This window comes from Crocuta crocuta, unplaced genomic scaffold (genome assembly GCF_008692635.1).
Source record: "Crocuta crocuta isolate KB4526 unplaced genomic scaffold, BGI_CrCroc_1.0 scaffold290, whole genome shotgun sequence".
Lineage (NCBI taxonomy): Eukaryota > Metazoa > Chordata > Mammalia > Carnivora > Hyaenidae > Crocuta > Crocuta crocuta.
Genome location: NW_027527429.1, coordinates 8545522 through 8571820, shown reverse-complemented (window position 1 = coordinate 8571820; position 26299 = coordinate 8545522). Strand labels below are relative to the sequence as shown.

The 26299-nt window shown below is 38.5% G+C and overlaps 1 protein-coding gene across 2 annotated transcripts in view; it reads left to right on the top strand.

The window, feature by feature from the left end:
* CAB39 (calcium binding protein 39) overlaps window positions 1-26299 on the top strand; it is an 84502-nt gene that overhangs the window by 17146 nt on the left and 41057 nt on the right. For both annotated transcript variants that reach the window (XM_077758150.1, XM_077758161.1), the window contains exon 2: window positions 18119-18274. In XM_077758150.1, coding sequence (XP_077614276.1) covers window positions 18161-18274 — 114 coding nt within the window. In that variant the 5' untranslated portion in view covers window positions 18119-18160. The remainder of the gene's footprint in view (window positions 1-18118; window positions 18275-26299) is intronic.

Below are 26299 nucleotides of genomic sequence, written 5' to 3'. Positions count from 1 at the left end.
CATAAACAAATATTTTAGTCACCACGTTCACTTGGGTTAGTAGATTCTTTTGCTGAAATAGTAAGGAAAACATGAAATGCCCTGTTCTGAACTTTTGTAGAAGGAAATATATTTTCAGTGTTAAGTAATTGCATCCATCATAGCTCTTCCTGAATGTTTGGGGCCTCTAAAACTTAACTTTTTGTTCTCCCTTGGGTATAAGATGTTTTTGTTGTGTATTTTAGATACAGCTTTCAGATTAAAAAGCAGTTTTCCATTGTGACTGTATTGTGATGTCAACACTCACCTGGAAAGCACCACTCCATCAAGTGTGGAATGTTCTTTGGGCAATAAAAGAAGGCATGTGATTGTTCTGTAAACAGCACTTGGGTTTACAGTGAGTTTCTTACATTCTGCCTTACTCTTCACTTGATACTTTATTTCCTGCCAGAGCTTGATAAAATTACAAAATAATTTTCGTTTTCTTGTCATAATTCAGATTGTTGCATAAAGCCCTCCAGTATATTTATTATAATACATTTTCTGACTCTCACCCAGATTTATCCTGTCTACAGAACACAGCTCAAGAAGCACCTATCTCTTCAGTTGAAGTCTGAGGTCGTCAGCACACGGTGCTGTGTCTGTCCTCCGAACTTCCCACTCATATCATGTATCTGGGTTTCTCATACGGGGTCTGATGGCATATGGTAGTCTTCCGTAGATTTCAGTCGTCCTGTGTGTGTGTGTACGCACGCGCGCGTGCGCTTTGACTCCCCAGTTATATTCTAGGTCCTGGGACAACTCCTAGTGAATGTGTACCACAGGAGGAGGCCTGACTACATCTTTTGGTCCATGAGCTGAGTTTTGGCTCTAGGATCAGGAGCTTTTTCCTTTTAAAGGTGCCAGCAATTTTTTATATTTCATCATGCCGATCAGTTGACAAACGATCTCCAGTTACTTCCTTCGAAATGAATTGTTTTCTAGCCTCATTATTTCACCTAATTTTTCTCTCAGCCCAGGATCAGACATCTGCGTGCCACTTGGTATGCTGATGTGGAGGGCCGGAAGGGGTCTGCTGACTGGCTGGAGAGAACCTCCCGGAGTAAAGTGTTCTGCGCTGTCCTCTAAGAGCCGTGGCACGATGTGTTCTGTGACTCCACACGCTTCTGCTGGAAAAAGCCTGTTTACACAAATACCACTATACGGTGGCCTTTGAGCAGTTTAAAAAGGAAACAAACCTTCAAATCTCCAACTATGGTGCTTCGGCTCAGGCTGGTTTTGTGGCATGTTTGTGCCTTCATGGGCATTTGTCCAGAACAAAAATAGCAATGCTGTGCCCTTAAGGAAAGTGATTTTCCAGGTTTATATCTGATCCTTCAGATGGAAGTTTGAAGGCTGTAAATTTTCAAAAGGAAATCGTTTTTTTGAAATATAGGAAATTATTTTTTCAAAAGAAAAAATAAACATTTCATTCCTCTCAGGTGTACCTTTTTAGAACCACAGCATTTTTTAAACTTTTTTTTAAATCTATCTTTTCTTTGACACACAAGTAATTTTCTAAAATGCTCTTTTTTTCATATTTGAACTTTGTTTCAAATTCTCCCCCTTGTTTACAGTTCCAGTTTGAATTATACTTTGTTTTTAAGGAATTGCCAGCTTTTTAAAAGATCAGGATTGGCTGTTTGCTTTTCTCACTTACTAAAACATGGGTGAAGCCATGATGTTTGCCCGTGATCGTATGGACGATGTTTGCACAACCCAGCAGCTGAGGGAGTAGTAAATTTAACTAGAAGAAAAATGGGTTTGTGGTTTCATGCTTGAAGACCAGTGGTGTCACATTTTAATATGTGAACCTTGATTAACCTTTTCTATTATTAAAATACAGTGCTAGTTTGTAAAGAAATAGTTGTGAAGTTCACACTTTCTCAGACTAATTCTCAAACTATAACAATGTAACTCTTAATTCCTTAAGACTGTCTGGGGCTTAACTTCCTTAAATGTGGGGCGCCTGGGTGGCTCAGTTGGTTTAGGGTCTGACTCTTGGTTTAGGCTCAGGTCATGATCTCCTTGTTCGTGAGATCTAGTCCTGCGTCTGGCTCTGCACTGATGGCTTGGGGCCTGCTTGGGATTCTCTGTCTCGTGCTTGATTCAGCGGCACATATACTAAAATTGGAATTCTCTGTCTCCCTTTCTCTGCTCCTCCTCTGCTAGCACACACACACTCTCTCTCTCTCTCAAAATAAGTAAATAAACATTAAAAAGCAGCCTAAAATTTAAAAAAAGACTATACATGAATCAATGTAGGTAAAGTTAAAGATGGCAGATCATATTGATAAAAGGGCTTTAACATATTCATGGAATCAGTCACGTATTACAGATGTTTCTAGATAAGGTTTTGTACTATGTAATTGTAATTTCAAGTCTTAAACCAAGTCTGAAATCTTTTTGCCATATTATGATAATTTGAGAAGTTCAGCATTGTGAATAAGTTAGCTGTCATTAGTCAAAGAGCGACTCTGATTGATTAGAAGTCAGTTTTACAAACTGCAGGTTCCATCCTATCACTTGTTTGTGAAATCAGCCCAGAGGGCTCTGAGTAGTGTTTTAAAGGGAGGCAGGGAGCAAGCAACTAGTACGGAATGAAATAGAATGGAGAATATCACTGCAATGTTAGTTCTTAAGGATAAGTACTGTTTGGTGGTACTGTGTGTGTGATACTTTTTTTAATGTATGAGTATACTTGTGTCATAAAGTCAGAGAAATCTGTAAGCCATCACCACTAGTGGTAATGCAGTTAGGTGGCCTGGTGGCCTTTTGGTTGTTTAAACCTGTAACACGGATTGATGGCATGCTTTAATTGGAAGGCTTCGGTATATGTACTTTTAAGAGGGAGTAAAGGAAGACCTGTGCGACTTGCCGATCAGGTTTGTAGCTGACAGGAATCTGGTAATAAGATGGGGAACATGGGGAACATGTGGAGAAGACTTAGGTCAATTAACTTGCTTAACAGAAAGCAGCCATGTCTGTTACTATCAAAGCTCTTAATGGAGTCCAAGATTAACATTTTTGAAATATATGGATGGGTGATCTTAGCTGGTCAGAGCACATATGGAATACAAGGTTCTGTTTGAAACACTACATTTTTTTTTAACTGAAATTTTGTTTCAGATTTTTATTTAAATTCTAGTTAGTTAATACATAGTGCAGTATTGGTTTCAGGTATAGAATTTAGTGGTTCAGGGCACCTGGGTGGCTCAGTTGGTTAAGCATCCGACTTCAGCTCAGGTCAGGACCTCACGGTTTGTGAGTTCGAGTCCTGCATCGGGCTCTGTGCTGACAGCTCAGAGCCTGGAGCCTGCTTTGGATTCTGTGTCTCCCTTTCTCTGCCCCTCCCCACTTATGCTCTGTCTCTCTCTCTCTCAAAAATAAACAAACATTAAAAAAAAAAAGAATTTAGTGGTTCATCACTTCCATATAAGACCCAGTGCTCATCATAGCAAGGTGCCCTCCTTAGTACCCATCACCCATTTAGCCCATACCCCTCCCACCTCCCCCCATCAACTCTCAGTTCTCTATCATTAAGAGTCTTTTATGGTTTGCTTCTCTCTCTCTTTTTCCTTCCCATATATTTCTCTGATTTGTGAAACACTGCACTCTTAAGAAGGATAGTGACAGGCTGGAATGCCTGGAGAATAACTGAGGGGGTCCTCTGAGTCACCTCCCCCACAGTTCTCTGTAACAAAACCCAAACTATAAATTTTATAGGAATTTGATTGCCAAGTATGCTTAATGTAGTGCAGATTGGATGTGGATCTATGTATGGCTTTTGCACACATACAGCTCACAGGCTAGTGTGGTGATGATAATTTACATAATAACTTGTCTGATTAGGCTGCTCAAAAAGCTTTGAGTTCTTTCTACAGGAATCTCTCACTTTCCTTTGACTCTATTCCTGGATGCATGAGTCCTTAGGACATGAGGATACATGTCTCCTGCAAAATATTCCTACCTGATGTTCACTGAAATTGCTACCGCGGTTTGATGGCATATTGTCAATTTCCTTCTAATCCTAGTATTTGCCTCTGGCTTGCTTAGACTGAGATAAAGTATAGGAACAGGGAGTTGGTCGCATCATGTTGGTATCCATGTCTAAAAAAGTCTATAGATTCATCTTAAAAATATTCTCAAATCATACACCTATAATTTTGAAAAATACCAAATTTAGTGTTTATTTAACATTGTACTTAGTAAACATGCATCTTAGTATTGTTATGTATAAAGAATGCATTTTGTCCTCCGTCCCTCTCCAATAACTTGGTGATTAACTCGAGAAAGGTCATGAATTCATGAATTCATAGTAGATTTCTTGACTTTTTTCCCCACAACTAAGTAGTGCTAATGTAAAAGTTGACATGCTTTGTCAAACTGGATAATGTAGTGAGGTTTGTTAAATTAGTTTCTCCTAGAACATTATTTCAGAAAGGGATATTCATTGTTTAAATGTGAATAATGTCTGATATTTGTAAATATGGAATCTTGCATTCGTGTTCAGCATGCAGTTACAAGTCTGGTAGAAACTCTGGTATTCATAAAGAAAAAAGGTTGTAGATAAAGCTGTAAGAAAATGATTTGTATGTTAAATTTAAAAAGTTGAAATGCAAATAGCCACGTAGGATAACATATTTGCAAAAAAATACAGCCAAAGAGGTAATATTCATAATTATACAATATCCTACAAATCAGTAAGAAAAAGACATACCCCAAACCCAGTAAACTAATGGGCAGTAGAGACGTATAGTTTTACTAAGAAAGTGCATGTGGGCAGTAGGCACGCACATGTGTTCATTGTTATCACTTACCAGCAATTCAAGTAAAAAGAATCGCACTGATGAGAATGGAAGGGAGAGAAGGAAGTCAAGAAAATAGCATTTTTAATCTGATGAAAGAAATCAGAAGGATTACTAGAGCCTGCTGTTGGTGAGCTGGTGCACTGTTGATGGCAGTGTAAATTGGCATGTGCTTTTGGCACAATGTTCATGTTTTGACTCTCAGACTGTTGCCTTACCTGAGTCCTTCAGAACCTCCTTGGCTTCTTTTCCTCTGGCACAGAACATTGTGTGGGCTTTTTGTGGCCAGAGAAGCCCATTATTTACTTGTTCTTAATGAGACATTACCTTCTAAGGTGGGCAGGTCGGGGATCATTTCTTCAAAATGATCATAAAGATGAAGAACTGACAATGTTCAGTGCCGGTCCTAAGTCTGATATATCTGGCTAGGAGAGCAAAGACCAGGAGTTTCTTTACCCTTGCTCATTTTATTTGCCTTCCAGGGACAACTGGCCCCGGTACCTTAATGCAAAGTAAAACTGGACAGATCTGAACATAAGGGAGGGGACATACAGTTGCCCATTAGAAATAAGACCTAAAGGCTGTGTGTGTGACATTAGTATTTCTGCTGAATTAGTTACAAACCAGCCTGTCCTCTGGAGAAATCCAACAGTGACACCCTGCTGACTCAGAAAAGAGCTGTGTTAATTCAACAATTTCAGCTTTGAAATGCGTGTTTACTTTCATGATGAATTTAAAAGACATTTTTAAATGTGTATTTGCATGGAATTATTGATATAAAATATTTTGTGAAGCTGTGTTCATACAGAAAATTGAAACATAAAGACATGGACCTTAATTTTTAAAACTCAACTTTGTAATATTACTAAGCTGAATTAGAATTTGATATTCATTTAGTCACAAGTAAAAGAAAAACATTTTTTCAGTGTTTATTTTTGAGAGAGAAAGGAAGAGAGCATGAACAAGGGGAGGAGCAGAGAGAGAGAGAGAGAGAGGGAGACAGAGAGGAAGACTCAGAGGGAGACAGAGAGGAAGACTCGGGGCTTGAGCTCAGGAGCTGTGAGATCATGACCTGAGCTGAAATCAAGAGTTGAGTGCTCAACCAACTGAGCCACCCAGGTGCCTCTAGAAGAAAAACATTAAAAAAAATTTTTTTAAGTTTATTTTGAGAGAGAATGAAAAGCAGGGAGGGTCAGAGAGAAAGAGAGATAGAGATTCCCAAGCAGGCTCTGCACTGTCAGTGCAAAGCCTGACCGTGGGGTTCGAACCCACAAACCATGAGAACATGACCTGAGTGGAAACCAAGAGTTGGATGCTTAACTCACTGAGCCACCCAGGCACCCCTAGGAGAAAACCATTTTCAAGAGTATCCCATTCATGCATCTTGCTTCAGTCCTAAGCAAACCACCCTTCTTTTAAACAACAAAAGACCCTTGACATTTGAAAACTGCTACTGGGGCCAGTATTCAATTGGGACAAAGAACAAATATGTATACAAAAAGCAAACTTTTTCTGCAGAAGTGAAGTTACTAGTGTGTGTGCCAAAGGAAGTCCTACTAGAGTTCTGATCTATGATATAGTCTTAACTCTTAAGAATTACTTAGCTGTATTCAGTTAAGTTAAAATACTTCCAACTCTTTCAGGTGAATCGTAGAACTGTTTGAGTGGATGTTGATATATGTCCCACCTTTGTTTCAGAAAGGATTTAGCTTGAAATATTCTATTATACTTAATTATCTTACTTTAGTTTGGCAAGTCCATGATGACTGTATGCTGCACTGGAATTACCACCGTAAAACTTCACACAATTAGTAGGATTCTCTCAAGAAGGGTTTGAAATTTATCATGAGATTCCTCTTTGTAAAATTAATAGAGCTCTGTTGAATTTTTTTTTACAAGATCTAGTATTTTAAAGCAAGTTCTTGTAAAATTACTTTTCTAAAAATCAGCTACTAAAGCAAAGCCGTCTCCTATAACCACGTGTCTCTTGCTTTATTGCTCAAATATAGGATGAATTTTACCGTTAGAGAATATTTCATAAACATTCATAATTTGACACGTCCATATTTAGTAAAAACAGGATTAACAGCCTATTTCATAAGAACACAAAAATGAAATTATTTCTAAACATCACTTTTACTAAGCCCATTTCATTGAGTACTCATTGTGTAATTTACTTAGAACAAAAGGCTGGAGAAGCTCATGGTCACTCACATATGCATGTGTTTGGGAGACTTGAAACTAGAGCGTACAGTGTTCATCACCTGGCTCCCTATGCAGTGCAGTTCTGGTATTTACTAGAGAAGGAAATTGGGTTGTCAGTAACGGGTAGTAAAAATTCTTTCCAAACCATGTGAAACAGAGATATAGACCAGTTTTTGTTTTGTATGTTTTTTAGGGGTAGGGTAAATAAAGGGGTATTCTCTTCCTATTTATTTAACTTAGTAATCTTAGAAATTGCCTTTTGCCTGTTTGATCAGAATTTTGAAAATCAATATTTTTTAAAAGGTGACTTGGTGAACATTTATTTCTAGATACTCTGATAATTTATCATTGTTATGATGTACATTTTAGTAATACTTCATCTGTATATAAGATGAAAGGACAGACGGGCACCTGGGTGGTTTAGTCGGTTAAGCATCCAACTTTGGCTCAGGTCATGATCTCATGGTCTCATGCTGGGTTTAAGCCCCGCATCAGGCTCTGTGCTGACAGCTCAGAGCCTGGAACCTGCTTTGCATTCTGAGTCTCCCTCTCTCACTGTCCCTCCGTTGCTCATGCTCTGTCTGTCTGTCTCTCTCTCTCAGAAATAAATAAACATTAACAAAAAATTTAAAAAGGTGAAATGACAGATAAATACAAAGAATTTGGAGTGTAAGACACTTGGCCTTACAAGTGTTCGAAGGAATATATGCACTCCTACGTTTATTGCAGCGTTATTTACAATAGCCAAATTATAGAAGCAGCACAAGTGTCCATTGATAGATGAATGGATGAAGATGTGGTATATACGTACAATGGAATATTATTCAGCCATAAAAAAGAATGAAATCTTGCTATTTGCAACAATATGGATGGAGCTAGAGAGTATAATGCTAAAGCAAAATAAGCCAGTCAGAGAAAGACCAATACCGTATGATTTTGCCCATATGTGGAATTTAAGAAACAAAACAAATGAACAAAGGAGAAAAGAGAAAAACCAAAAACCATACTCTTAACTATACAGACTGTTGGTTACCAGAGAGGAGGTTGGTGGGAGAATGGGGGTAATAAGTCAAGGGGATTAAGAGTACACTTAGCTTGATAAGCAATGAATAATACACAAAATTGTTGAATTGCTATATTGTACACCTAATATAACACTGCATGTTAACTACATTTGAATTTAGGGGAAGAATGTATTGGCGTGCCTGGGTGGCTCAGTTAAGCATCCAGCTTCAGCTCACGTCATAATCTTGTAGTTCGTGAGTTCAAGCCCTACATCAGGCTATGTGCAGAGCCTGGAGCCTCCTTCTGATTCCGTGTCTCCCTCTTTTTCTGTCCCTCCCCTACTTGCCCTCTGTCTCTCTCTAAAATAAATAAACATATTTTGAAAGTGTCCATAGACATTGGATTAAAGAATATACATCACAGTATAATGTACCAGTGATCAGTGCTATTAAATTCATTCAACAGTAATGAAAGCAATCCATGGAAAAAAAAAGTTGTGCAGGTCAAAACAAGATAGTTCTATGGTTGTTTCGCCATCTTGGGAACCCAGCAGTATTCCATGTCAGTTAACTATACCTTAATCTGTCACACTTTAATCAGAATTTTGCCATGTTTACATGGCAAATTAGAGACACCCAGTAAGTAGGGGTCCAGCTTTGTGCATAGCAACAGGTAAATTATAGGGGCTTTGCTAGGATTTCCTGTTCACTTAACATCCAAAACTATTTAGGTGGTGGCCCCTAACCCCTTTCAGGCTGGGTTTCAAATTAAAACTTTCTAGTTAACTCCTGTTTGTTTATGTATCAGTCATTTCTCTGGCCTCATTTGTTTTTGTTTTGAGAAGTGTTTTTCAGTTCCCTGCCAATAAATTTATCTGGAGTCTTGTACAAAGCATATAACATGATGGGTAATACTCAGTTTGCCACCACAGGGCTTTCCGACTCATTGTGGGTGCTACACATATAAATAACAACAGCACAGCATCATCCAGGTTTTAAAAGCTTAGGAGTGTGAGAAGGGTGGGGACTTCCACTGTGGGATCTTCCTGGAGGGGCTGGCATTTAGCTGTGGTAAGGGAGGGGGGCCAGGTTTGGGGCAAGTAGAGAAGTAACGGTGCTCCCAAGGAGGGGATGCCCATGGTATCGCTGTAGTTTTCCAAGGATTATTTCAAGGAGGGACACTGTATGTCAGCGTTTGACGGCATTGCCCATGTACTTACTCCTCGGTAGATGTTCCCCCTCCTCCTAGCTGCCATCAACAGGAAAGTTTGCTAACTGAACTGCAGGGGACAAAATGAACACATGTAGATTGGAACTGTGCAGTAAGAGCTCGGAGGCTCTGTAGAGAAGAATGTGTTGTTTCTATGTCAGAAACATCAATTAAGGTGGTCTTTTGCAGTTAACACATACATTTTGAACATTTTGGCAAATAAGAGGGGAGGGGCAAAGCAAAGCACAGTAGACAGACCAGTTCTTCAGAATAGGAACTTTTCTTTTTACTAATTTTTTTAAATTATGAAGATGTTCAAGCATATACAAATAGGCCGTAGTATAATAAACCTCCGGCTTCAACGTTAATATTTTGCTAGCCTTGTTTCCTCTGTCTACCTGCCCCCCACACCTAACTCTTAGGGAAGAATACCGGAATATTTTAAAGGAAATCTCAAATCAGTAATACTTTGGTATGTGTGTCTAACAGGATTTTTTTTTCATATCTGCCATAGTCTGCTGTACGCAAACAAGGTGGGCCTGGGACATGTTCGTTGGACCGTCTACTCTAGTCCATGCTAATAGCGGACACAAGTAACAGTGATTCTTTAATTATATCCAGTGCATAATTTTTATGATTCCCAATATATCGTTTTGACAGTTGGTTTATTTGATTCAGGGTCTAGAGAAGGTCCGTATATTTGACAACGTCTTGTGAGTATCTTATTATTTAATATTCTCTGCTTTTCACCCCACTCTGCCTTATGCTATTTAATCTGTTGGAGAAACCCAATTATTTGACTTGTCCTTTGTTCTGGGCTTGACTTACTGCTTCCTAGTGATGTTGTTTAACTTGTTCCTTCAGACTGGTGGCTCTAGAAACTTGGTTAGATTCAGATTTTTTGTTTATAGTGGGGGAAAGGAGATCAAATTTTTATAGTTGGAGCTTTGTATTCCCTATTGCATTGTATCATGAGACAGATTGATGTCTGGTTGTCCTATTTTTAGCAATAGATCAGTGTTTTCCAAGTTGTCAGCTCCAGTGTATCCACTATGAAGTTCTCCATCACCCTTTCACTTGTGATTTTAATGGCCATTGATGTTTGTTGCCTAGATCCATTATTTCATAAGGATTACAAAATGGTAATTTAAAATTTTTCTTCCTGCATTCCTTATGTTTATGTGAATCTTCTGTAAAGAACTTTTCCTTGTCACCTGTTTGGTTACCCTCAAATACAGGCTGTATAGAAAAGACGGGATAAATGTGCTGTTCCCTTCCTTTTATTTACCAGTTTTGGGGGTATTCTCCTGTGGCTCTCACAAACTCTAAGGTGACCACTAAATTTTATTTTTTAGTACTATAGTTTTCATAGATTTTAATGTTGTACTTCTATAATTATATTACTATTAAATATATATAGCAAAGGTTTAATTTGTGTGCCAGTCATTGTGGTCATTTTTCTTTTTTTATGCCCTAATTGTATTACCTTAGGCCTGTGGAAGCCTTCTCAGATTGGTTCCTCTGTCTTTTTTTGCATGAACCCATTCATCTTTGCTTTATGAAGTAACTAACATGTCCCAGGCTTATCTTGTGTATTTCCTGCTCCTTCATGGAGACCTGATTCCTCTGTGACTAATGATCTTGTATTAATTTTTTTTTAATTTTAGAGAGCGTAAGCAAGGGGAGAAGGGTAAAGGGAGAGAGAGAGAATCTTAAGCAGGTTCTATTCTCAGTGCAGAGCCGAATGTGGGGGCTCTTTCCCACAACCCCAGGATCGTGATCTGAGCTGAAATCAAGAGTTTCTGGGTATACATCAATGAGTGAAACCAGTGAAGTCCTTGTTTTCCTAGGACTTATTTTAACAGGAGCAGATAAACATATGTCAGTTTATGGTGATAAGTATTGGAAGAGCAATGAAGCAAGATAAGGAGATGATTGTAGGAGAGAGGTGCTATTTTGGAAACAGTGGTCTGGGAAGGCCCTGTTGATAGGGTGTTGTTTGAGCAGAAGTTTGGGTAAAATGAGGGAGAGAGATTTGAGCTAAAAGCTCTCCATAGACAGTATGAGGAATTTACATAGGCCTGGCCCAGGAATTCAAGCCAGGGAGTTTGGAATGTAAGAGACAAGAATAGAAAGGAGTGGATCACAAGGAGCCTTATATGCTTGGGTCAGGAGTTGAGATTTTATTCTGAGTGAAATGGGAAGTCATTGGGGTGAGGTATTGAACAGAGAGGTGACAGTGCTTTGTAAACTGTGAAGTGCCAAACTACATGAGAGATCTTACAAATAATTTAAATACTACTGCTGTTACTACGACAGCCCTCTGGTTTAACATCTAGGCTATAAAAGAATGTCAATTTGACTCCTGCATAATCTCCAGGGTTGAACATCTTTGGCCCTTGCAAGGTATATAAATTGCAAAACACACTCCAAAGTCTTATATCTCTTGGACACTTAATTTTGGTTTTGATGGAGTTGATGATGTATGTATATATTTGGTGGCATTGGTAATTAACCAAAAGTTCAAATGCTTCTTAAAGCTATTCACGGTTTATTTTAATAGAAGTAAGTTATTACATCTTATTTACAGCTAAGAAGGACATATAGCCTGTTCATCCAAAAGCTGAATCAAAACTTTAAAATGCAGTTTTGAAAAGAAGAATAAGATCAGCCATTTTATATTGCTCTCCAATCTGTGTAGATACCTTTTTTAACCCATTCTTTTATTCTAGAAATGGTCACAAATCATAGTTTAATTTTTTTTAATGTTTATTTATTTTTGAGAGAGAGAGAGAGAGAGAGAGTCAGAGAGAGAGGGAGACACAGAATCCAAAGCAGGCTCCAGGTTTTGAGCTGTCAGCACAGAGCCTGACGCAGTGCTCGAACTCACAAACTGCAAGATCGTGACCTGAGCCCAAGTCAGACACTTAACTGACTAAGCCACCCAGGAGCCCCACAGATCAGATTGTAGAAGAAAAAAAAAACCCACATAGCTATCCTTTATTACTATTTATTGATATTTTTACCATATGCAGATGCTGTGCGAAGCATGTTCAAACATATAATCTAATTCTTATGCTAAGATGTAAGGTAAGCTATTGTTTTTCTCATTTTAGAGATGTGGAAAAGGGTCCGAGGAAAGTAAGCTAAGGCATGACGCAGTCAGGATCTGAACCCAGGTTATCTTTAAAGCTATATAATTATGCAAACTGGTACAGCTGCTCTGGAAGACAGTGTGGAGGTTCCTCAAAATATTAAGAATAGAGCTCCCCTGTGATCCCCCAATAGCACTAATAGGAATTTATCCAAGGGATACAGGAGTGTAATTCATAAGGGTACTTGTACCCCAATGTTTATAGCAGCACTTTCAGCACTAGCCAAATCATAGAAAGAGCCTAAATGTCTATCAACTGATGAATGGGTAAAGAAGATGTGGTATACATATACAATGGAATACTACCTGGCAATGAGAAAGAATGAAATCATGTCATTTGCAGCAAACGTGGATGGAACTGGAAAGTATTATGCTGAGTGAAATAAGTCAGTCAGAGAAGGACAGATATCATATGTTTTCACTCATATGTGGATCTTGAGAAACTTAACAGAAGACCGTGGGGGAAGAGAGGGGAAAAAATAGTTACAGAGAGGAAGGGAGGCAAACGATAAGAGACTCTTAAATACAGAGAACAAACTGAGGGTGGATGGAGGGGTGGGTGAGAGGGGAAAATGGGTGATGGGCATTGAGGAGGGCAATTGCTGAGATGAGCACTGGGTGTTGTATATAAGCGATGAACCACAGGAAACCAAGAGCACACTTCACACACTTCTATGTTAGCCAATTTGACAATAAATTAATAATAATAAAAAGCTGTGTAATTAACCATTGTGCTTTATATAATTGCCCCACACAACTATATGGATAGACTAGTACCTAACACAATATCTGGCATGTTGTAGATATTCAGTATTAATTTGAATTAAGTAACATTAACTGTAGAAGCAGGAGGTTAGGTTTCAGAGCCAGCTATCTAAAAATGGGTTCAGGTGCGCAGTACATCCCACACTTCCCATGACTGCTTAATTAAGTACCTTAACTGCCCGTGTGTGCAACAGTCTTCTTATTGTATGTGGGCTTATTTGTCAATTTTCAGTTTTGGGATTTGACCACCAAGGTGATGAGTCAGGTCTGACAGATATGTTAGTGTAGAATCCCTTTAACTCAACTGTCTAGGAATGTGTTGTCATTCAGCAGCTTCTCATTATTGTCTCTAAACACATACACCCACATCCATACACACCAGGATATTGTCGTCTTTAGAGCAGGTGCCCTTGATGCCTTTAGCTTGTGGCATATTGTGAGTGCACAGTTGGTATTTGAATGAATGAAGGTTCTAATCAGTGGCTTTTGGACCATTGGACTACTTTTCAGTATTTGTCAGTATGTAGGTGAATAGAGTTAGTTACAGTTAGGAGGGTGTTGCACAAGCCAAAACAGATTGCCTAAGAAAGGCAGTGCCTAGCAGTGCTAACTCTAATTATGTTAGACTATTATTTTCCCAGTAGGCTTTCTGGGTATGTTCTCCAGCACTTTCTTGGGGTAGTATTTTGTACTCTTCTGAGTATTCACATAACAGAGCAGTAATTTGCAGTTTTTGTTCTTTGTAAAATATTAAGTGACCATTTCTAGTATCATCTGGCCTCTGTTTTGAAGAAGAGCATAGACCCCTAGTACAAACGACCACAGATATGGAGCAAGTAATCATAAGGAGAATGTACAACAGACTGTTAATACCTGTTGTCTCTATAGGCTTTGCAGGTGATTTCCACTGTCTACCTTGTGTAGTGCTTTAGTGTTTGGATTTTGCATAATGAATAATGTAACCATTTCTTAAAAACTAGAACTTTAACTCTCAGTGATTGACATAAATGCAGAAGTAGATAGAAAGAGTTTCATTATTCTGATCCCTAGCCCAACCCCACACCCTCAAAGATATAGAAGATAGCTGAAGGCTATGCTTATGTGACAACAGCACAGAAATTGTTTTTGGTTTTTGGGGTTTTTTTTGGTGATTTCAGTGATCCCAGTCATTGTGTGAACCAGATTTTCCAAAACATCCCCTAAAAGTGATATTAGCCCCATTGACAACCACTGCCCTACATGGAGAATAGTGAAGGTCTACATTTGGTGTCTGTAGGATAGAGAGATTTAGAAAATAGAATTGACTGAAACTGTGAACTGATTATATATGGAAGAGTTAACAAGTGGGAAGAGTCTGGTATGATGACTGGGTTTTGTGATTGGGTGATCCGTGGATTCATTCACTATGAAGGGGAACTTAGAAAAAGAAACAGGACTTGGGGATGAGGTTTGAGTTGCCTGGAGCACATTTACAGAGAATAGTAGTTGGAAATGTAGGCCGTTTGGTTGGAGCAGGAAATGGGTTTCAGGTTATTGAAACCATGGGTAGATGAGCTCAATCAGAGAAGTGCAGAGTAAGAACACAGCCAAGGGTGTAACCCTGAAGGACATCAGTATTGGAGTAGAGATGAGTCATTGAATTAAATGCAGAAAGAAAGGGTATTCGGAGAGAAAGGAAAACAGTTAAGGGAGAGCAGTGCACGGAAGCTAAGGGGGGTGCGGTGCTAAATGTTCACGCAGGTTCCTTTCATGCAGCTTTCGTGTGCAATTCCATAAATGTTAATTTTCTTATGAAACTAGTATGTGTAATTTTTCCCCACCCATCCCCAAATCCCTCAAAATTTAAACCTAAACTTCCCGTCCAAGTCTTTTTTATCTTTGGGATTCAAGCATATATAACACTACCATCAGGAGCAAGCTTCTCTCCAGTTTGATATGTGTAGGTATGGGTTTCCACAGCCCTCTTTAGACTCCTAACAGTGGCTGGTTTTCTCACAGTTGGATTAATAATTTTGGCTCGGTCTAAAGAATCCTGCTGAGGTATATTATGAACCAAATATATATATATATTTTTGAGGGACAGAGGAAATTTGTTATATTTGAAAGCTAAATGAATTTTTCAATTATAATATATATTTTTGTCCATTTCTTTCATGATCTCCAGTAATGTCCAAAGCATAGTTTTAAAAACGGTATCAAGAAGTACTTTGAACATATGCAAAAACTGAGTAACAATGAAAACCCATATATCCACCATCTAGATTTAAAAATTAAGATTCTTACCATATTTGCAGATGTGGTACTCTGGCTTAGTGTAGTAGTTGGCATATTCTGGGAACAGAAAGGACTTCATTGTGGCTGGACCTCAGTGATAAAGGTCCAGATGCTGGGCCATGAGTTGGAGATGGGTAAAGCCTAGGAGGGCCATGGTAGGAATTTGCATTTTATTATACAGGCAGTGAAGAATTATCAAAGGGCCTTCATCAGTGGGTTCTTGTTACTGGTCCCTAAAACTCCCTCAGATATTTGAAATGAAATGCTGATGATCAAGGAGGAAGAGGGAAAACAGGAAAGGCAGGTAGATTGTTATGGTGAAAGGTGTCTTTTAACCATGTTAATGCTTGTTTAACCGTTGCTACTCCCAGCCTGGCTATGTCCATAGTCTTGGAATTGCCAGTTCCACAACTCAGACATGTGCCACGTGTTTCACATCCTTCAAGGATCTTGCTGAGGGGTGGCCACTTCTTGTTTTTAGTACTTCTTATTAACTGTATTTCCTCAAAGCATAGTCTTACTAGTTTATATGTTCTGCAAAATCTTGGCTATATAGTATACTAATTAAAAAAGGAATGATTGTGTCATGCTTCCTCCTTCCCTCACAGAAGCAATGTATATGTGTTATCTTCGGCAGCTGTACTCTTTTTTGCTATGATGAGTGTTTGGTAGAACCTTTTAAAACCCGCTTTGCCCTGGAAAGTCACTTCTTCCACCATTGAGCCCGAGCTGAAAATATCTCTGTTGCATAGCACCATAACACTTCCTGCAAAATACCATTAAACTCTTCCCACCCTCCACCCAACATTGACTTGCAGCATTGTTGCTATTATTTGGAGAGTACAAATAGGAAAGATTGCATTTTGAGAGGATTTATTGTGATTCTGAATTCACTGTGTTTCTGGAAAAAAACCTCTGCATTACTCCCTACCTCATCAAAAAACAAAAGGCTAAAAAGAAAAGTAATGGAAAAGAATGATCAGGATTTGTGTACCATCTAGCCAGGTAATCAGATAATGTAACAGCCACTTGGGATAACTCACCTATAAAATCCAAACTTCTTGTCATAGAAAAGATATTTAGAAATGAATTTATTCATCTTTCGATTTTGAAAACCTGTGTTTGAGGATATTTCTCTTTGGTTAATGAAGATGTGACCAAAGAAGGATTTACAAGCTGATAGAAAGTGAGCTCTATTGGTGATATGTGGGTGTAAAGATTGGTCAGGACCGATCATATCAAAACATGTCAAGAATTAACATCTTGTTCATGATTTAATTTTAAGCTTAACATTAGCCTTCATTTGCAGGCTCTTTCCCCCTGTATGTTATTTGTAAACAGATAGGCAGGTCACTGTATCTCAAACTTTAGAGAAAAAAGATTTAAATACTTTATTCAAATAAAGTCTTAGGTAGAGCTCAAAAGTGTTAATGGTGCTGTGCAGTGGAGATGTTTTGTGTTCACGTGCGGAGAAAAACGAAGTTCAGTTGGAGCATCTGAGGCCTCCCTCTCCCCACTTCAGCAAAGGAGGGCCAGTGGGCACTAGGGACAGTTAACTATGGGAATTTGGAACTCAGTAGTTTGAAAACCACTGACCTAAGTGATCTATAAGGTTCTCAAAAAAAGTTGTCTTTTGGCATCTCCACAAGGTTGTTTAATGTCTGTGAATATAGCTTCTTTCAGTTTAGTAGAAGAAATTGTAAGTTCTGACTGGTTCCCACGTATTGTTCATCTTGTTAACTGTTTTTTCATGGTGACTTCTTGGAATAGTTGATGTCCTCATCTTACATGATATAATAATGTAGTTTATGTGGTTAAAATGTTGTTTCCTTCTACCCATAAAAAATTAAGACCTTCCAGAAGTTAATTATCCCAAGGGTTTTATCCAGTGAGTTCCTTCATAGGAGATAGTCCTGTTGAGGCAGAAAGAGTACATGTTGAAACTGTCACATAAGGGACTTGAGGATCTGCTGGGAGGTTTGCCCAAAGCTCCGTCCAAGATTCTTTTCAACTCTTGAGACCTTGACTGGCTGAAGAGAGGAGGTGTGTGCTCACGGGGTGCTTAGCAGGAAACGGCATAAGCCCAGGCCAAGGTGTATGTGGAGAGACCTGGATAGTGAGCCTGTTGCTAGTGCTGTTTGGCTAAGCTCCTTACCTAAGTTTTGGCCTCAGTTTCCTCAACTGTAAAATAAAGATACCTATTAATTAGAGGTACCGTGTGGTAGTTAAGGACACTTTGAATTAAGATAGACCTGAGCTGGTCTTACTGCTTGGTACCTTGAGCCAGTTTCTTGACCTCATTAAAGTTCAACTGTAAATGGGAGTAATAATGTCCCTCAGGGAATTGTTTGAAAAGATCCTGTAAGATGAATTAAAGCGCTTAGGGTGGGGCCTGGCAGTAGAGTTGCCCTGCTCACCGGCACCAGCACGTTCCACCTCAAATGGGTGGTTAGGGGAGCAGGTGATAAAAAAAAAAGTGTTTTGAGAGGTCTGGAGCCTTCTGTAATTTTAAGATCTCTCTGCATTATCATTTCCTGTGTATATTTGTAGGTTTCCCGATTCCTACTCATTTTGCAAGTCTTGTAAAATGATACTGGTTTTCTTCCCAGATTAGGTTTTAGAAAGTATGTCTTCCGGTGACCCCACTTCTTCTCACTTGTGCCTTGTGCTGTGTCCCCAGGTAAAGCAGGCAGAGCGCAGCGAGGCACCTGTCGCTGCCGCCATGCCGTTCCCGTTTGGGAAGTCTCACAAATCCCCAGCAGACATTGTGAAGAACCTGAAGGAGAGCATGGCTGTTCTGGAAAAGCAAGACATTTCTGACAAAAAAGCAGAAAAGGTATGTATTTGGTTTTATTTTATATTTTCAATCTTTTGATTAGGAGCAAATGTAAAACAGATTATGAAGTAATTTTAAAAGATTGGTAAACCCCAATTTGGGTTCATTTTGAGTTTTTAAAAAGGAGTCCTAACATAGCATTTGCTGCTGCCTAAACACCACATGCTTTCTTCCATACTGCCATCCAACAGATTGCTTTCTCACTTTTTCATTTCAGGTTCTCAAATTTATTTAAATTGGGGGGGGTCATTGTTGAAGTGGTTTATCTGATCAGTGTTTCTGCTGGCTGTCTTCTTGGAGAGGCATCCCTCCTGATTTCCTTTCTGTTCCCTGTATCCATGATGGTGCCTCCCTCTGCGCAGTCACCATAGTTGTTCAAAACCTGGCTTTCATCCTGATCTGTCGCCGCCGCCGCCTCCTCCTCCTCCTCCTCCTCCTCCTCCTTCTTCTTCTTTTTTATGTTTGTTTATTTTTGAGAGACAGAGAGATAGAGCATGAACAGGGGAGGGGCAGAGGGAGAGGGAGACCCAGAATTCAAAGCAGGCTCCAGGCTCTGGGCTGTCAGCACGGAGCCTGACATGGGGTTTGAACTCAGAAACTGCGAGAGATCATGACCCGAGCCGAAGTCAGATGCTCAGCCAACTGAGCCACCCAGGCGCCCCTGTCTTCTTCTTCTTTAAGATGTGATCTTTCATGAAATAGTATGAATCCTATTTCCTAAGGGATTAAGAATTGATCCTGACTTCCATTCCCATTTGATGAAGATCCTTATGACCTCTCCTATGGACCTTAGCAATAACCACCTTAATGCTCTTTCTAAAATATCTCCCCTGCTTTAACCTGCAGTGCAGACTCCTTGCCTAGCACACAAGACCCTTCATGTCCTGGTCTCTGCTTTTCTAGGTGATTTTCAACCCCTCTTTGCATTATTCTGTGTGCTCTAGCAACCTCAGCTTGCCGCCGTCCACTAGAGCAACTAAAGCAAATAATCAGCTATACCATATTTAATGCCTTTGTCTTGTCCACCCCCTTGGTTTTTCCACCTCAGCCCCCATTCATCTTTCAAAACCACCCTATAGCTTTCTTTTTCCTAGATGGCTTCCCAGAATACTCCCTTTGCTACCTCATCCTTGCCCCCTAAAACAAATCTCTACCTTTTGGTCACCTCCTTTGGAAATGCCAGCACTGCCTCCATCTTGAACATGATTTTATTTGTGTCATATTTTTGTCTCCCTTTTTGGAACATGAGCTCTTTGATTTATATTTTTCTTCTGGCCCACCTGTGCCCTCCACAGTACCTGACTACCATGTGCTGGATACATGCTATTTCTCAAATGACTATTTGATTGGAATGACCTCTTCCACCCTATTGTTTAGTTTAGGAAGTTGTTTCCTGTCTTGAGTTGATTAGTAGATTGCTTAACTACTACTCTACTATCTTTTTAAGACTCTGTGGTTTACCTGTGTTCCTATAAAGAAAAGAAGTTCCCACTCATGGGATTAAATATTGAGTTAATATATCTTTCTGTCATTGGAAGCAATCTAGGAGTGCCTGGGTGGCTCAGTCAGTTAAGCATCTGACTTGGGCTCAGGTCATGATCTCATGGTTCATGAGTTCGAGCCCCGCATTGGGCTCTGTACTATCAGCACAGAGCCTGCTTCAGATCCTCTGTCTCCCTCTCTCTCTACCCCTGCCCTCTCCTCAAAAATAAATATTTAAAAACAAAAAAGCAATCTAAAATTAGTAAAAAAAATTTTTATAATTCAACTTTAGATCTTTCATGGAAATTCTAGACAGTTTCTTGCATTCCTGTTGTAAGATAATAGATAAATGTTTATGATATGATAAAACTTTATTAAAAATTCTGGTGTAACAAATGATAGCTAGATTTTCATATTTGTGTGTGCATTCAGTCTGCTGTCATATGTTATTTTGGTTGAAGTTATAAAGTCTGGCCTCATACAGATGTATAATTGGAAAAGGGAGATGTGTTTTAATAGCCTTTCAGATAATTTTGGGTATTTTTTGGTAGCCACACCAAAATTCAGCAATTGATAGTTCCTAGGAGCACCTGGGTGGCTCAGTTGGTTCAGCTTAGGATCATGATCATGAACTCAGGACATGATCTCATGGTTTCATGAGTTCAAGCCCCACCTCACATGTTGCTCTGGGAGCACAGCCTGCTTAGGATTCTCTCTCTCCCTCTCCCTCTGCCCTTCCCCAACTCGTGCTGTCTCTGGCTCTCTCAAAATAAATAAATAAATAAACATTTAATAAATAAAAAACAATTGATAGCTCCTTGGTTGTAGTAGAATCTGAAGGTATATAAATAAACTTTTCATACTCTGCCGTTTGAGATTTTTTTTTCTTTTTGAGAGAGAGGGCATAAGTGAACAAGGGGCAGAGAGAGGGGGAGAATTGCTGAGAGAGAGAGAGAGATAGAGGAGTCAGAAGTCAGAAAAGACAGAAGCAGGGCTCATGCTCACTCAGTGTGGGACTCGAACTCAGGAACTGTGAGATGGTGACCTAAGCCAAAGTCAGATGCTTGACTGAGCCACGCAGGTGTCCTGAAAAGATCTTTCATCCATGCCTGATATGTATTGATCATTTAGAAAGTGTTGGGATTACTGATGTATGCACATCTTCCAAATAGTGACACATTATATGTCAAAGATTCACATTTTAAGTCTTACTACTAATCTTATCAGAAAAGTTTGGAAATATTGGGAAGTGGTCAGACTTATCCATGTTATATTCAGATTTCAAAATTCAAATTTGACAACAGATACTATAGGGTGTTTTCCTTAAAGTGACAAGCTCTCACTTCATTCATTTTCAAGAAAATGTCTGCCAAATATCTAAGCCTGAATGATTTGTCAGTTTTTCTTTCACATTAAAACGATGTTCCATTGAAAATGTGGCTGGTCCAGCTCATGGCTCAGTCATGCAATTACTTTTCCTTAAGACAGCCCGTTGTACTTTAAGGGGCAGAAGGGGTTTTATGCACACTCCCCATATTTATCACACCAGATATTAAAAAGACGTGTGTACTCAAATATCGATATTTAATAAAATGAATATTTTTTCTACTTCCTCATGACATTCTTAAGCANTTTTTAAAAAAAATTGGTTTTTTTTTTTTTTTTTTTTTTTTTTTTTTAACTGAGTGCATGGTGATGAAGACGGCAATGGTGGCTGGTACAGTTTGCTGTCCCTGCCTTGACTCGGGCTAGAGGGTCAGCACTGTCAGTACAAAAGGCGGTACAGCAGAAAAAGGCAGATAATGTGTTAGTATTGATTGAAATCAGTTCTGACTTCCTGGTCCCCTTGAAAGGGTTTTGAGGGTCCACAGGAGTCCGTGCTTTGACACCTGTGGTAGTCCATGGAAGGTGTGTGTGGGGCTGCGGGGCGGGAGGGGAGCATCCTTACTGAGATGGGCTGTATGAGGAGGTGGCGCTGGAGATGAGTCCTGTAAGTTACAGAAAGCATGCTTACTCTCTGGTAGAATCCATGTTAGCTACTTGACTAAACCAGTGGTTTTCAACCAGGAGCAGTTTACCGTCTGTGGGACATTTAGCAGTGTCTAAAGGCATTGCTGGTTTTAACACTGGGGTGCGGGTTGTGACTGGCATCTAGTTAGTAAAGGCCAGAGATGCTGCTAAACATGGGACAGTCCCCACAACAAGGAGGTACCTGGCCCCAAATGTCCATAACACCAGGGTTGAGAGCTATTGCTTTAAATGTTAGCAAAAATCGACCTCCTGCAGTAGCTTAATAAGGATAAACAAAGCAAAGGAAAATAGTTGAACTTATGAAAAATAAATTTCATTTCAGTGGAAACGGACAACTCTGAAAGGAACTTGTGTAAATTACTTATTCTGAAATAGATTAAGATGAGAGAGGAGAACCCTGAAATTTCCATTCATCTTGTTATGAACATTCAAAAGGCAGTAGCAACTGATTCAAACAGAAAGAGAATGGAGACCTGAAACAAAATGGAAAGGTGAAAATCTAATCACTGAATTAAAAACCATGAAAAACAACTTCGACCTCATCCTTAAGACTGAAAGCTTGAAGGTAGTCCCATCAAACCAGTGCTTGCTATGACTTATTTAACATTGTTCTGTAAATCCAGTCAGTGCTTAAAGACATGGTTTAGAAATAAAAAATACTACTATTGCAGATAAACAGGGAGAATCACATTGTTGACATACTCATGTATCTGTACAAAATACAAGTGAATCAGTGAAAAATGAGAGTTTACAAGAGCAGCTAAATCAATAGAAAATTCATAGCCTCCCTAAATACCAATCAGAACTATCTAGAAAGTGTAATTTTTTAAGCAAGTATTTAATTTACACTAACAACAAAAATAGTATAAGATGTCTAGGAATACTTTCATTAGGAAGCACACAGAGCCATGTGAAAAAAACTATGAAACCTTGTTCAGAGAATACCTGGCCCGTGTTATCAGATGGAATATAGTTAAGATGTCGTTTTTTTCTCAAATTAATTTTTAAGCTTAAAGTGATTTCATTCGTATCAAAGCAGGATCTTTTTGTAAATTGACAAGTAATTATTCTGAAGTTCTCGAAGAATACATAAAAGAACTACAAAGTTATAGCAGGATTGAAGGAATATAAATTCTACTTTGTTTTGAAGCAAAACACCCACTTCACACATCCATTCACAGTCTTTACAAGCATGGTTAATGAGACTTGTTCCTTCTGTCCTTCTTATTGTTCCGGCCAAAAGTCTTAAGTCTTGTGTCATCCTTGATTCCTTTCACACTTCCCAAATCCAATTCATGAGCAAATCCATTCACTTTGGTGGGGTTGGTTTAAAAGCCAGACTCCAACCATGTCTCCCATTTTGCTAGTTACCCCTCTGGTCTGATTTACCCTTATCTGTGCTCTGGAATACCACAGTGTCCTTTTAACTGGTCTCTCTCGCTTCCCTACGGCCATATTGGTTCTTTCAAAACATGACTCAAATGGAGCACCTGGGTGCCTCAGTCGGTCAAGTGTCCAACTCTTGATTTGGCTCAGGTCAAGATCCCAGGGTTGTGGATTGAACCTTGTGTCAGGCTCTGCACTGAGCATGGAGCCTGCTTAAAAGATTCTTTCTCTCTCTGCTCCTTTCCCCTAGCCACTCACTTGCTCTCTCTCAAAAATAAATTTTAAAAATTAAAAAAAAAAGAAAAAACATGAGTCAAATAATATTTCCCTTAGAGTAAAAGTCAGAGTCCTTAAAAATCTTTGCTTAGGCCTGTTTTTGTAAGGCTTGTGAGTTAAGAATGGGTTTTACGTTTTTAAAGGGTTGGTTTAAAAAGCAAAGAAGAATATGCAACAGAGACCTTATGTGGCCTACCGAGCTTAAAATATTTACTATCTGCCCTTTAGCAAAAAAATAAACAATGACCCTTGCCCTGGACAGTCAGGCCCCACAGCTTCAATGGTCCTTTCTCCAAGTGCTCCCCCCACATTGACTTCCTTTCCTGATATACTCCAGTCATGCTTTTGCCTTTAGGCCTTTGCATTTGGCTGTTTCTTTTGCCTAGAATGTTCTTCCCTCAGCTCTCTGCTTGGCTTAGTTCCTTATCACCTTCAAATCTTTGCTCAAATGTCACTTTTCACCCAACTCCCTACTTAAAATGCAACTCCTCCTTCCCCTTGATCTCACTCAGTTTTCCTTTGTAGCACTTAATATTTTTAATATACTAATGATGTTTGTTTATTCTTTCTTCCTCCTGTTAGAATATAAACTTTCCAAAAACAGAGCTCAATAACTATTAGGATTTATTGAAAATAGAATACAAAGCAGAGTTAACTTGAAATACTGTCGGGACTCTTTTGAACTCTTAATTCCTACTTAATAGGATAAAACAGGTATTACTGAGAGTATGTAACAGTTTGTTTTTTGAGTTTGTGACCAGTAAGAGGGTATTATAGCCAGGTAGATTTTATGATGATGCCCAAGTATCATATTCTCTTTAATGCTACCACACACAGAAGTAGTGAGGTAAATGACCCTTCGTGGGAGATCTACCCGGTTAGGCCTAGTATCTTCCATATAGGTTTATATTTGTTAATTAGTTCAGGATACTCAGAGGACATTTTTAATGAGTGGATGAATAATTATACCTACTACATGATTAGTGGATCACTGTAAGCTTCTAGGCAGGGTTCTAGTGATCTGTTTTAAGATACTGTCCTTAACTCTAAACTGTTTGACATTTATTGTTATTGATTTATGTGAAGAGAATTAAAGGGCCTATTAGCAGAGTTTGTGAATTACAAATATTGTAGAAGCATAGTAAACTCTATAGGTAATTGAATCAGGCACAGAGGGTTAGCTGTTAGGGTTGGTGGGATAAAGCTTGAAGGGCATGATCTTAACTGATAAAATGCAGTACAGATCAAAGTATAACTTTGTACTAGAATCTTCAACAACAGCAACACAATAGACGAGGTGCCAAAGGAGAAAATAAATATTTGATTAAGCCAGAAGAAAGCAGAAAAAGAGGAAAGGGGTGAGGGGGAATTAAAGAACAGATGGGACAAATGGAAAACAAACAGGAAGGTGATAAACTCAAATATACCATATCCATAATCACATTAAATATAAATGGGCTGAATAACCCAGTTAAAAGGCAGAGATCATCAAAGTGAATGAAAAAGTCCTAACTTTGTGCCTATATGAAATGAACTTTAAAGATAATGACACAATTAGATTACAAATATGGAAAAAGATAAACCATGTTAATACTTGTCAAAAGAAAGCTAGAGTGCCTCTATTAATATCAGACACAAGTAGATTGCAGAGCAAAGAATGTCACCAGGGATAAAATCATTTCATGATAAAATAGAGGTCAATTAATCCAAGGGATGTAACAATCTTAAATATTTATGCACCTACTAACAGAGCCTTAAAGCAAAATAAAACAAAGCAAAAACTGTTAAAACTGCAAGATGAAACAGTCAAATCTACAATTACAATTAGAGATTTTAGTGCCCCAATCTCAACAATCAATAGAACAAGTAAGCAGAAAATCAACAAGGATCTCTAGTAGACCAGAATGATAGTATCAACCAATTTGACCTAATTGATATTTACAGAACACTCTATCCAACAACAGCAGAGCACTCCTACACCCTTTCTACATATGACACATTTTTAGTAAATGTAGACTATATTTTGGGCCTTAAAAGAATACTTTAAAAAGATAAACTTATATAACATATGTTCTGTGACTACAATAGAATTAAATTAGACATCGATAACAGAGCCTGGGAAAAATTCCAAAATATTTAGAAACTAAGCATCATACTTCTGAATAATGCATGGACTAAAGAAATTATAAAATTATTTGAGTGGAATAAAAATAACACAACATATCAATTAGTGTGATGTTGCTAAAGCATTACTTGGGGAAATGTTATAGTACTAAATGCAAATACTAGGAGAGAAGAAAGGTCTTAGTGTCCACCTTAAGAAACTAGAAAAAAAAAACAAATTAAACAGTAAGAAGAAAGGAAATAAAGATCAATGTAGAAATCTGTCAAATAAACATCAGGAAAGAAAACCAATCAAAACCAAAACTGGATCTTTGAGAAGATGAATAAAATTTATAAACTCTAGCTAGACCTGATCAGGAGAAAGACAAATGACCAGTATGTGGAACAAAAGAGTTGACATCACTACAGATTCCACATATATTAAAAGGGTAATAAAGGAATATTGTGAACATCATTATACCAATAAATTTGACAGCTTAGATGAAATGGGCAAATTTTTTGAAAGACATAACCTCCCCAAACTCACTCAAGAAAAAAGTGGATAACTTAATAGCCCTATATCCATTAAAGGAATTCAAAATTTAGTTAACAGTTTTCTCACAAAGAAAAATCTAGGCACAGATGGTTTCACTAAAGATTTCTACCAAACATTTAAAGAGGAAATAACACAATTTCTGCACAAACATTTTTTAGAAAATTTAAGAAGAAATAGTCTTAACTCATTGT